Genomic DNA, 13,589 nt, shown 5'->3' with positions numbered 1-13,589 from the left:
AGTAATAATTGTTACAACATCATTAATGCCTGGATGTAGACAAACTGGAAATATTACAAGGTGCCCTACATCATCCAAGTCATCAGTGACAAATCAAATCATCCATTAAGCTAAAACTTGTGGCATCATCTCTCTATATAAAAGTAGCCCTTGATCAGTGACTATTCAAAGTTATGATGGTGATAAATGAATGGTGGTTACATTTCCTTGGAGTTCCAGTCATCCCAGCACTTTTGCCGTCACATGATTGTAACGAGTGAGATGGAAACCAGTTTGCACTTACAACCAGTTGCAGCCTCTATCATCACGAGATCACCATTTGCAATCCTCCCTGCTGGCTTCCTCAAAAGCTAATGAGGAAAGGGCCAGGAAAGGTCACAGGTCACTGGGGTAAGTCTCCTAGAGCAGTGTTTCTCAACCTTGGCCACTTGAAGATGTCTGGACTTCAACTCCCAGAATTCCCCAGCCAGCGAATGCTGGCTGGGGAATTCTGGGAGTTGAAGTCCAGACATCTTCAAGTAGCCAAGGTTGAGAAACACTGTCCTAGAGTGATGGAATGTGTCTATGAAAGGGAAGGTGGTGGGTGTGATGGACTACAGTGAAAGGGCACTTTCCCAGAAAGGAAGGGGCACATTCCGGGTGGGGTGGAGGGAGTTGAGACAACACAGCTCAGAGATGAATCAGAGAAAGAGGAAGAGATTTAGGATAGCCATTCCTCAGCATCTCCCAAGATATATCCCTTAGGGTTGGAGAAAGGTAGATTTAGTCTGGCAACGTTCTGTCTCTATGGTTTGAGCAAATAAAGAATTGAGCTTTGGCTGGAGGGTTCTAATCTGTGTCATTCTTGGGCTGGGCCTGTCATTCATCTTGCCACACAAACTGATACAGGCCTCAGTAACTCTCATTCACCCTTTAAAGAGAAGATTTAATTTAATTTAATTTATTAGATTTATAGGCCGCCCAATCCCGGAGGATTCTGGGCGGCTTACACAGAACAAGAAAAATAAAACAAACAAAATAAAAATAAAAAATTTAAAAATTCCCCAACACGCATACGTTCTGATCGGGGCTGGACCCTACATAATAAGGTCAACAGCCCCAGGCCTGCCAGAACAGCCAGGTCTTAACAGCTTTTCTGAAGGCCATGAGGGTGGGCGAGGTCCGGACCGCTGGGGATAGCTGATTCCACAGGGTTGGAGCAGCCACAGAGAAGGCTCTCTTCCGAGGCTCCGCCAGCCGACACTGTCCGGCTGATGGCGTCCTAAGGAGGCCCACCCTGTGGGATCTTATCAGCCGTTGGGAGGTATGTGGCAGTAGGCGGTCTCGCAAATACGCTGGTCCTGAGCCATGTAGGGCTTTAAAGGTAATGACCAACACCTTGAATTGCGTTCAGAGACCAATTGGCAGCCAGTGCAGCTCGCGGAGGATAGGTGTAATATGGGTGTATCTCGGTACACCCAATATCGTTTGTCTTTTGATTTCTTGAAACTTAGGAGACTATGGAACTTCAGTTTCAACCAACAATAAGCACATTTATGTATGAAGCAACTAAATAACTACATTAATCTGAACAGAAGAGTTAGAAAGCACTCTTAGAATCACCATTCACAGCACTAATAAAAATGCAACTCTCTCCAGCTTTTTAAACCAGCTTGAAATACTGCTCTCAAATCCTAGTAAAACAACCAACAAGAATTGTGTTGTTTAACCAGTGTCCTAAGCCAGAAAACCAAGCAGCATGTCAGCTGAAACGATTACGATAATGACGTTGACACTATTATAAAATAATTACATATTACAATTTACATTGTACAATGCAGGTCCATAGAACCAGAGCAGAAACTCAAAATGCTAGGAGAGTACAGGGAGTATGCATGCCCTTTAGACAACCGGGAATGTTACATATACACACATAAAGCTGCAATCATATTGCTCTAAAAGAATGCAATCTTCTTTCCCCCTCGAAGTATTGGGAGGGGAGGAGGAATACAATAGCAGAAACATGTTGTTGAGAGCAGGTGACTAGGCAGGAGATATAAATAATGAAAGCATGAAATGGAGGCAGCTGACAGAAGAATCGCTGCCTCCTCGGGGGGTTAAGTTGACTAGTCCTGCCTTCCCTGACGCCCTCCACATGCAGTGAGTGAGGGTACCTGTAATGGAGAGCGTCCTCTACCCATGGAGAGTCTCTACATGCAGATTCAGGGGGGGGGGGGAAATATCTTCAGAGAGTCTCCAGGGTCAGAAGGCTCTCCACTGCAGACCCTTATCCTCTACACATGGAAGGGAATGGAAGAGTATGAGAAGAGAATGAGGTAGCATGCTGATTGAACAGGACTAGAAATTTTAAAAAATACTCACCTGGGAATAAGAGCCAATGAACTAAATGGGATTTTCTACAGAGTAAGCATGCATAGATTTCCATGTGCTTGCAGCCCAGCACAAAGACTATCAACCTGTTTCCTTGTGGCAAACAGAAGGGAAAAAAAACACAACTCAATACCCCAAGGATCTCTTCTCCAGTTCGTATCTTAATTACATGGAGTAAGCTGGGATAAATAGACCCATCTCCAGCATAGTAACAGACTATGCATATATCCCTGGAGGTAAGAGCAACTAAACATGGATGGGTCTTGCTACGAAGAATATGTGCCCACACCGAGCAAACATTTTTGCAGTCTCTCTCTTACTGCTGTGGGTCTGGGAGAGGTATCATCAGTACAGGCAGTCCTTGACTTTTGTTTATAGTGACCGTTGAAAGTTACAACGGCATTGAAAAAAAGTGAACAACGACCATTTCTCAGACTTACAACTATTGCAGCATCCCCATGGTCACGTGATTTACATTTGGATGCTTGGCAACCGGTTCATATTTATGACAACTCTTGGCTCCCGGGGTTCACGTGATCACCTTTTGCAACCTTCTGACAAGCAAAGTCAATGGGGAACCCCGATTCACTAAACAACCGTGTTACTGATTGAACAACTGCAGTGGGGGGGTCACTTAACAACTGTGGCAAGGAAAGTCGTAAAAAGGGGCAAAACTTGCTTAACCAATTTCTCACTTAGCAACCTAAATTTGGAGCTCAATTGTGATCGTAAGTTGAGGACCACCTATACACCAATGAGACCCAACTATGTATCTCTGCCCCTGGTGAATTAAGTGCTGTGAGGCTTTTAACGTCTTATCCTGGTGTCTGGAGGCTGAGAGTGTCTGGATAGGGAATAAAAGGTTTCAGCTGAACCTTGGCAAGATTGAGTGCCCTTGAGTTCTGGGGCCCACCAGTTTCACAATTACACTGGTACACAAACTTGGGGAGGGGAGATCCTGGACTCACAACTCCTGCTCCAAAATCAGGTAGCAGTGGTGGCTAGGGGGGCCTTTGCACAGCTTCATGTTGTGTGCCAGTTGTTGCCAAAATTCCTAAATCAGGGCCTCTGTTCACAATCATAATCACCTCCCAACTGGATTACTATACCGAGATGAACATGGGGCTGTGAGATGGGTGGCCATGTAAATTTGATAAAGCAAATTTATCAAACGCACAAACACACACAATAGGACTTGCTACAACATCGTGAGCCATCAACAATTTTTGCAATCTCTTTTACTGATGTGAATGTGTATTACAGCATTCATGTAAGAGAAATTATTTTTAAAAAGAATAATTCCTATGTAATGTGTAGATAGGACATTAACTAATTCACAACTGGGTGCCTTATAATCCATTTAATATTATCTTTTCCTCTCTTTTTGGTGTATGTAGCCTCTGGGTCAGTATGAACTCACTAGGGTGTCCCATACACATATATGTTGTTGGGGAGGGGGGACTCCTCCAGACTGATTGAGTGGAAATTAGCAACAATGGCCCACAGGAAAGATGGAAATTATACTGAATTTTTTTTGTAATGTTTAGTCTGATTTTTATATAATCCTCTTTTCTTTGGGAGATATCATCAGGTAAACATAACTATAACATTGTCCATAGCAAAACCTATGAAGCTTAAAATATTTACTTATGCAGGCTGTTCTAAAGATTACATAGATTATTATAAGTGCTCAAAGTTAGCACAGTTCCCAAATTCAGCTATAATTAGATTTGCAGGTGTATTCAGAAGAAATTCCCATTCAGTTCAGTGAGATAGTATATATATATATCTTAAAGAAGCTGTGATTATTCAAATTGGCATAATTAAGCCCAATACTATTTACATAATTTTGATTTTATGTAAAATGTAAAAAAAAATCCCATTGATGATTTTGATTGGATGATGCTCATAACATCTGAAGTACTCACAAGTACAAACATCAAATTAAAGTACCTATAACAATACTACAGGCTTACTAAAGGAAATAGTTTTCAGTCAGGTAATCTAAAATACGCATTACAAGATAGAAATCTACAGAACTTGTTAAGAAAAATGCAAACACATTTCTCAGCAGGGTTGTCTTTCCCATGTTCCGCTTTTACTTACGGTGACAATCTTACCTGACTAGCAAGAGAAAGTATAAATGCCCAGTCTTCCTGCCATTGTTCTTCTCGCAGTGAGAAATGTAAACCAAAGCTTTGAGAATACCATGACTCCCATTCTTTCCATCGGGTATAGAACCTATAAAAAAGTATGTGTGCAACAGTTTATTTCATCTTACCCAATCACACAGGCTTTCTCCAGAATTTGGGCTACTTAATCGATGATTTGACGGGAAGGTGAAGAGAGTACGAATTAGTATTTCTTACTGCAATAGTTAGCCAACATCTCTCTTGGCACACACACGTACACACACACATACTTAGAGAGAGGGAGAGAGACAGAGAGAGATGGACCTTGGTACTCATCATTAATTGCTTCCAGGAGGTGCAATGAGTATCAAAAACGATGAGTACCGAACAAACCTTTCCCATAAGGAATAATGTAGTGAGTCACAAGGCAGCCAACACTGACAAATCCTAGTTTGTGCGTTGAGTACAAAACAAACGATGAGTATTGGGACAAATTTTTCACAGCAAAATGTACTGAGTAACAAAGTTGATGCGTTTCAAAGCAATTGAGTACCAAAGTACCACTGTATGTATGTATATATTTATGCATGTATGTATATATGTATGTATGAGAGAAAGGGGGGAGAGGGAGGGAGAGAGAGAGAGAGAGAGCTAAAGAGAGAGGGGGGGAGGGAGGGAGGGAGAGACAACTATGCAAAGACTTGGATTCATTTAAGAAAATCTGCTTCTGAATATACAGGAATGCCACAAGCATCTATCTGCACTTATTAAAGCACTTACATCCATTTTCAGGATTGTGTGAATCATCCTTTCCTACCTGAATCTGAATTATCAACTGATCATTTTTCACCATTTTTGCAACAATCATTTCCCCAATAGATTAATAGATGACCTTCCAAAAATAATTCTTATATGTATGTGATCTAATGTCTAAAACTGCAAATAGTTATGAGTTTTTATTCTTATTTTCTTCTATCATGTATGGGCTTACTACTTTATTGTGCATGCTCATACAACAACTATACATTTTAGAAGTAATATTTTAACATGGATGGATGGATGGATGGATGGATGGATGGATGGATGGATGGCCAGATGGATGGATGGATGAAAGACTGCAGATAATTGATTAGTCGTAGCACCATATCAAAATATAAAACAAAAATAAAATTCAGGATCTAATCTCAGCGTAAGCTATAGATATAAAAAAATACAGCAATAAAATACATATGTGGAAAATATGAATCAACAAATACATCACCTTTACAACTTATCCCAATACATTCGATATAACAAGCTCTTAACTCAACTGCCTTAACTATAAACTTAGCAGTTCTGTTCCCGATGTATAGATTAGAACCCGGGAGGCAGTAGGACAATCTGTAATTCCGACCCGAATGGACTGTTTTTTTTTTCAAGTAGGAATGTTAACTATCTAAGTCTAAGAAGGGTATATAACTGACAATCAAACAAAACTTAAGCAATGTCTTCAATCGCTGGGGTACTGCATATACTGGGTATAACGCTGGTTCTCTATGCCTACTTTTCAATGAGCCAGGATAATTTTTCCAACTCATGGTGTTTTCAGGATTAGCCAAATGGCCAATGCTGGAAGTTCTCTAAGTTAAATCCACACTTCTAGTGATAAGGTCAAAGGTACCACAGCAAAAACATAAATGTGATCAGATGTATGAATAACTACTTCAGATAAATCCCATTGGACCATCAGTTAACTAATTAAATGTCACTTTATATAGACACAACTTATTATTTGTATAAATTGCAAGCTTTTTCTGAGTTTCAATGTTTTTCGATAGAGTAAGGTTGCAAAAGAATGCTGCTATTTGCTGTAAAGCAGTGTTTCTCAACCTTGGCAACTTGAAGAAGTCTGGACTTCAACTCCCAGAATTCCCCAGCCAGCGAATGCTGGCTGGGGAATTCTGGGAGTTGAAGTCCAGACATCTTCAAGTTGCCAAGGTTGAGAAACACTGCTGTAAAGGACTAGCAAATTTATCCCTCCCAAATCTAAAAGCTCTGGATTTTTGTTTGAAGAAAGTTAACAATTAAAGTCATTCGACCGCAAGGCAAAATAATTTCTGCTTACCAATGAGAACAATCGTGTAAACTGTCATGAAGAGCTTTACGTAGCACCGAATCCTTATCATAAATGCCCCAGGTAGCTTGTAGAACTGAATCAAGCAGGCAATCTCCCGCAGTCCGATTCCAAAGTGCATAAAGTCTACTGTCCAAACGGGTACCCAGTTCCAGTGACCAGTTTATAATGGGAGATTCTTCTTCTAGTTCTGCAAAAGAAAACAGGGCCCAATCGGGCCATCTTGAATCCAATAAGCAAGACACAAAACCATTTAGCACTTTTATTACTTTTAGAGACAGCCAGTGACGTGCAGTCAGGGGAGCCTCACCACTGTCAATCATGAAAAGGAAAAAAAAAATGTAAACGGGAAAAGGCGAGTGCTGAGGTTAGGCTGCTGCTGCCACACCGTGAATGACTGCCTGTTTAAAAAAGCCTCTTAAAAAGCGCCCTCTACTGTGAGGCGGGAGAACTGCATGCCTCATCTAGTCTGAGTTTTTAGGCGCTCAAGCAGAGTTAAGCAAGGGTTAAAAGCCTTAAAAAATCCAGAGGTAGTTGAGGCATGCAGTTCTCCTGCCTCATAGTAGAGGGCGCATTTTTTAGAGGCTTCAACTCTGTCATTCTGTTTAAAGCTGCAGCTTTGCGCTCACTCTTCCTCCTCTTTCTCCGTTTCTGATGCCCCCCACCCCACGCTCCCTCTTTTCCTTCAAATTTCCTTTTTTCTTTAATAAATGCAATGCTCAGGCATTCTCTCCTCTCCCGCAACGCCTCACTGACTAAAGCACTTTCTTTCGCCCGCCTGAGCTCTCACGGCAGAGCTCAGGCGGGCTGCCGCGAGCTCAGGCAGGCGAAAGAAAGTGCTTGAGTCAGTGGGGTGTTGGGGGACAGGATTGCCTCACCAGCCATAAACTTCACCGCACGTCACTGGATACAGCAGATAAATTGCTTGGCTTTTAAGTAAAACTCTCTTAGCTTCAAGACAATAGTGGGAAGCCGAGCATTTCCAGATTGCCGAAACTGAAGTCCAGCAAGAAAAAGTTTTTTGCCTGTTTCTTATTTGCTGTTGTGATAGTAGCAGACCTGAGTCCCAGGAACAAAGGAAAGGAAGATAGTGGTGAGAGTTGAGTGTGTCGAGGTCTCTGATTCTGCCCTATGATGCAGCCCCTCTGTCCTAATTTCCCCTGAATTATATGGTTTTAAGGATATTTGATGAAAACATTATTCTAAACAAATAAAGAATGGAAACTCCAATAAGAATTTAACCTACCTTAAAATTCTTCTATTCTAAAGTTCCTTCTAAGACAGTGTTTCTCAACCTTGGTAACTTGAAGATGTCCGGACTTGAACCCAGCGAATGCTGGCTGGGGAATTCTGGGAGTTCAAGTCCGGACATCTTCAAGTTGCCAAGGTTGAGAAACACTGTTCTAAGAGCAGAAATTGTGGGGGGAAATAAATTGCCAACTAAATGAATGATTCTCATTTACTTATTATTTTGCACTACTGTATATATTATTGAATCTGCTCTACTTTACTTTCCTTGAAATTTGCCAACCCATCTGTTGATTCCAATAAGCTACTACTCCAGGGAATAAAAATAGTAAAAACCAAAATTGAAAAGCCACCTTACTTAGTTTTGCAGAGCAGTTTTAGAATGGCCTTCACAATTTTAAAAGAGGACAATTATAATTTTACTCATAACTATTCTAGGTATCTATAGCTAACTAGCTGATCAGTTAGTTCTCTCTTAAGATAGCAAAAAAAAAACCAACATACATATCTTTTACATTAAAACTTCTACATCATTAAAATCATTTTTTAATTAATTACCACAGTACAACCATGATATAAAGTTTGACAACTATAAAGGTCTGAGCCAATTCCAGCACTGTACAAAAAGAAATTCTCCAAATTAGTCAAATTTCTATGGTTTTGTCAATAACATACAAATAATTCCTAATTATGTATTATCAACATTTTTTTTCTACTTCTACTTGTCCCTTTCATAATACTAAAAATCCCTTAGATATTTTTGACAAATTTAGTGTCAACGCTAAAGTTGGCCAAACTGTGGTCATTTTCTTTTTTGTAGTTTCCTCTAGGGAGGTTTCTCTTCTCATTGCTTCAGGGCTAACACAGCCTGAAGCGAAGGTGCCAGGGAGTGATGTGTAGAGATAGTTGGGGGGTTGTAGCAGTGGTGGAATTCAACTAATTTAACAAGCAATGCTTTCTAATGACCGGGGGGGTAGTCATGTGACTGAGTGGGCATAGCCAACTCGATATCATTAACAGCAAAGAGGCAGGAGCGGCAGGCCATTCACACCAGTGAAGAGGTTGCAGGCTGTTCGCACTGGCAAAGAGGCAGTGACGTCAGTCCGTTCATGCTGGCAGAGGCGAAGACAGGTAGCTGGGCCATGAGGGATGCAGCAGAATGGCGGAGAAAGGCTCGGCAGGGAGCTGGGCCGCATAGGAGGCTGGGGTGAAGGCAGGCAAGTGGGCTGGGCCGCAGGGGCCACATGGTTGAGGCAAGCAAACTAGCAAGCGAGGGAGCCAGAGAGCAGCTGCTATGATGCGGCTAAGATGAGATAAGGAGTGACTGAGAGGAGAGGGGTGGGCATGGCCATACAGTGGTGCGATTAGCTGGGTCTCTAAACTGTGCAAAAATGTAACAACTGGTTCACCCAAACCAGTCCAAACTGACTGAATCCCACCTCTGGGTTGTAGCCTAAATAAGATTGTTTCCCTTGGGAATTAAGGACATTGGTGCAGGTGCTCAATGAAGACTGAGGTCACTTAGCAACTGGACTGTATGCTGATTGGACCATGCGACTGAAGACTCTGGAGGGAAGTGACAAAGTTTTACTTTTAATTGGGTGCAAAACCGGCGGGAACTTAGAGCTGGTTTTTCACCAGGAACATGCCAATTTGATATGTCTCAATAAAATGTTCTTCAAGGAAATTGCCAGCCTCAGAGTTCTTATTAAATGAGATGTAATACTTGGAACCTTGACATTTAGTGAATTATACTGCCACCTATATAATACATCAAAGAAAAGAACATCAATTTATTCCAGTCACGTACATATGCAATTTGTATATTTATATTTAGTTCTTCCCTGGTGTTCTTTAATGGCCCCATTCTTCCTTTAATTACTATTCCATAAACCTCAAGTGAAAGCTATTGCAAAGTAAATTCTAAAACGCAGTCAAGTTAATAATATCATATTGTGTAAACCATATATTATATAACATATTTACCTTTTTGAACATCCCTATCAAGTACTTCATCGAAAAGCTTTTCTTGAACTGTTGGCGGCAAATCTTCAATATCTGTAAAGGAAGACAATTGATTATTACACATCTGACAATAACAATTCACTTAAATGTACAACTTTCTCTACATTAAAAACTGCTTCACACAATGTGATGAACACTTTTCAGAACAAGCTCTTCAGAACACCATCATTTCTTCATGTGGTTATTTTTCTTTCAAATCTAAACTTGTCAAGTGATACCTGAGGTATCAATGCAATAGTTCCCAACACGTATACAAAATCTTGTTGTGAACCAATACTAAGTAATGAACTCAATAATGACTAAAATGTAAAACAAAGTTGCAGAACATAGGGCCAGAAAAATATAAAATATATGGCTAATATATACAATTTAAATTAGATTAAATCTAGATTTTCTGATGGCTCTACTTAAATTTTAAAACGCAACTTGTAAAAGACTGTGCATTATTGCTATAAAAAGACAGTGTTTTGATTATTCCTTTTGGAATGCCAGTTCCAAAACCTGAAATATTACTTCTTTATAGACTTATATTATTTCTTGCTAAATCCATTCAGGGTACTGAACAACATAATGTACAACTGAATTTGACAATGCAAGATTCTTGTATAAATCTATGTACAAATGTTATTTGTTAAAGATGAAAAATATAAGTCCTTAAAATGTAAGCTGCAATCATATTAGTTACGCATTATAAAATAATCCCAAAGTTTACCATTTGTTCTACCTGAATTCATGTTATGCATTGAATAGTAAATATATTTTCTATTTCAGTTATATAAGATATAGAGGAGTTTGAACAGAGTAGAACTAATTAAAAGTATTTTTAGTTTATATGACACCCATGAAATAGTAACATATTTGTGCAGCAAACATAATAAATAACACAATCCTGTTAATTACAACTTCTAGACAAAATGAGTTTAGGAAGGTAGGCTTGAAAATTCTATTAAGACACGCAATAGAAAAAGCTTCTTATTAATTCAAGCAACATTATTCTTGCTCCCTTCCCTGGCCCTTCTGACTTAGCAAAAGAGATGCACCCAAAAATAATTATTTTCACTTAGTAGTGTAGTCAAATTGTTTTGCATTACATACTCCAATGAATCAGAACAAATTAAGTATAATTGGAGAATTGGAGACAAGAGGTGTTTTGCTTTCAAAGCCTCTTCCAAAAACTCTTGCAACAAAAATATAGAACTCAAAAGATAATGAGTTTATATTGATGAAATTACTTTTTACAAATAATCTGAAAGCACAAAAATGAAACGCTTGCTATAGTCATAATACAGGTTTCAAATAGAATGCCTGTTTAGGCTCTGTTGATCCGGGGTGGGGGTGGGTGGGATACATTCCTGAGAGTGGGCTTGCCATGGAGTATCTGAAGAAAAGTTTCAAATGAAAGTAGTTCTCATCATCTCAATCTACATGGAATAACAGACAAGAACATTGGAATGCCAATGAAGAGCAGGATTAACAAACAACTAATAAAAGAGGATGCATGAGGGAATGGGCATGTTTCTAAATAACTAATTATATGGATATATTTTATGTTATACCTTGAGTTGTCAGTGCATTATATGTACTTCCTAGTCCAGTGTTTCTCAACCTTGGCCACTTGAAGATGTCTGGACTTCAACTCCCAGAATCCCCCAGCCAGCATTCGCTGGCTGGGGAATTCTGGGAGTTGAAGTCCAGACATCTTCAAGTGGCCAAGGTTGAGAAACACTGGACTAGTCAACGGGATACAGACCAAAAAAAGAACATTAGCTTGCAAACTAATAATTAGATTAGAAAGCATGACATTCTGTGGATTTATCTGTTGATTTAAATTATTTATATGATCATCCATCTTACCTTAGTGACTCTGGGTAGTACACAAGCACTAAAGCAATAGCTCCATCCAATGACCATGACAAAGTCAAGGTAAAGCAATACATTTAAATTGTAAAAAGCTGAATCAGCAGCAAAACTCACCTAACTTCATGGCCCCAAATAAATGCCTGGGGAAACAGCCTGTTCTTTGGAGTCTTATGAAGGACTAACATGGCTAGTACCGTTCAGATGTCTAGGGATTGCAGTTCCATAGAACAGAAACTGCCACAGAAAGGGTGCGACTCGAGTCCAAAGAGATGGCATTGATTTAATAGAAGGGATTCACAACACACCTTCTCTACTAGATCTAATCAGCCAGTTTGAAACAATGGTAGAGGCGCAAACATATAGATAGCTAGGGATGGTTAGGACAGTGGTTAAAAAACTCTTTGGACTTTTTTTTCATCCTTTTGTTCTTTTTGTTTTATGAGGTTGATCTTTCAGGTGGTTATATTCCCCTTTCTCTTTGACATATATTGTTTTCTTTTTATTCTTTAATTGTAAGCTATTCAGAGACATTGTGGAGTTGGTCTGTCTAAAAATTTTAATAGTCAGGGTTAGAAAACAGACCAAATAAATGCACGTTGGCTGATAATGCTACATGGAATATAGGTAAAGCTGTCGCTAGGAACTCCCCCCCCCCCCTCCGCTTTGTAAATAACGAGCCCAAGGAAAATCTGGGCAAAACTATGACTAAGGAGGAGGGTTTTCCTTCATAGATGTAAAACTAAGCCCTGTTTTCTATCTTAAAAGGGTCTGGTTAACCTTTTTTCTAATAGGTCCACCCTCAGTGACTAAGAATTGACTGAAATTATGCCCCTATCATGAGCAAGGAATGCTGCAAGTGACATGAATTTGAGTACAACTGACAGCCTAGTCTATTATTTTTTGCCTTATTGAATACTGTTGTGTTAATCCTAGGTTGACAAAACTATGATAGGTATATTTATAGTCAAAGGACCATTTATTGATGTGAAGGACTTGGAGGGGGGGGAGAGTAAACTCAGTGTGTTATCTAATATAGAAAATAATGCAGAGATAGTACAGCTTTTGGGGGGTTGTATGAAAAAATAATTCCAATCTCAATTTGAAGTACAGAGAAATAGATAGAAATATTTGAATCTGTTTCTATATTAAGATATCTTATTATTAATTAGTGATGTTCAATTGTCATATCAGGCTCTTAATCTTATTGCAGTAAAGTTTACCATGTCTTGATTTGTAAGAAATCAACAGCAACTAAATCCCCAAATCAGAGAACCTGACAGTTGATAACCATGGGCTATGAAAGATAGTGACTTGAAACATAAATGGAGTAAATGATAAAAGTGTAACTTTGAATTACTCAATTTGGACACTGAAAAATACATGAGAATAATTTAGAAAGGTGTCTTGTTTGTTTTGAATATGTGGTTTAATTATAAGCCTATTTATAGGTACACATAATAAAAAAATAATTTTAAAAACATGATTGATTGATTTAAAATGAAAGACTGACAGAAGTATTTAAGGATAAAAGGGTAGAGATGGAGGAGGAGGAAGAGGAGGGAGGAGGAGGAGGAGGAGGAGGAGGAGGAGGAGGAGGAGGAGGAGGAGGAGGAGGAGGAGGGAGGAGGAGGAGGAGGAGAAGATCATCCTACACGAAAAAATCAGGTGACCCTCATTTAACAAACTTCCATTCATGTTTCGGTTATAACTAATCCCTGAAATTCTGTCCATCACACCACTAAAGAAGTCATACATTATTTGCCTCCTTCCCTGCCATCTTTCCACAAGCAAAGTCAATGAAAAAGCCAGCAGGAGGTCAGAAATCACGATCAGAATCTCTG

The 13,589-nt window shown here is 39.5% G+C and overlaps 1 protein-coding gene across 2 annotated transcripts in view; it reads right to left on the bottom strand.

Annotated features, from left to right (window-relative positions):
* The window catches only part of ZRANB1 (zinc finger RANBP2-type containing 1), a 55,824-nt gene that overhangs the window by 12,025 nt on the left and 30,210 nt on the right, over nt 1-13,589 (bottom strand). For both annotated transcript variants that reach the window (XM_087725956.1, XM_087725955.1), the window contains 3 exons: nt 9,850-9,921; nt 6,607-6,805; nt 4,491-4,611 (listed from right to left, as the gene is read on the bottom strand). In XM_087725956.1, coding sequence (XP_087582082.1) covers nt 4,491-4,611; nt 6,607-6,805; nt 9,850-9,921 — 392 coding nt within the window. The remainder of the gene's footprint in view (nt 1-4,490; nt 4,612-6,606; nt 6,806-9,849; nt 9,922-13,589) is intronic.

The sequence above is a fragment of the Thamnophis sirtalis genome, unplaced genomic scaffold (genome assembly GCF_051295495.1).
Source record: "Thamnophis sirtalis isolate CommonGarterSnake01/CBP01778 unplaced genomic scaffold, rThaSir2_p1.2 scaffold_11, whole genome shotgun sequence".
NCBI lineage: Eukaryota > Metazoa > Chordata > Lepidosauria > Squamata > Natricidae > Thamnophis > Thamnophis sirtalis.
This window is presented reverse-complemented; position numbering and strand designations above follow the sequence as displayed.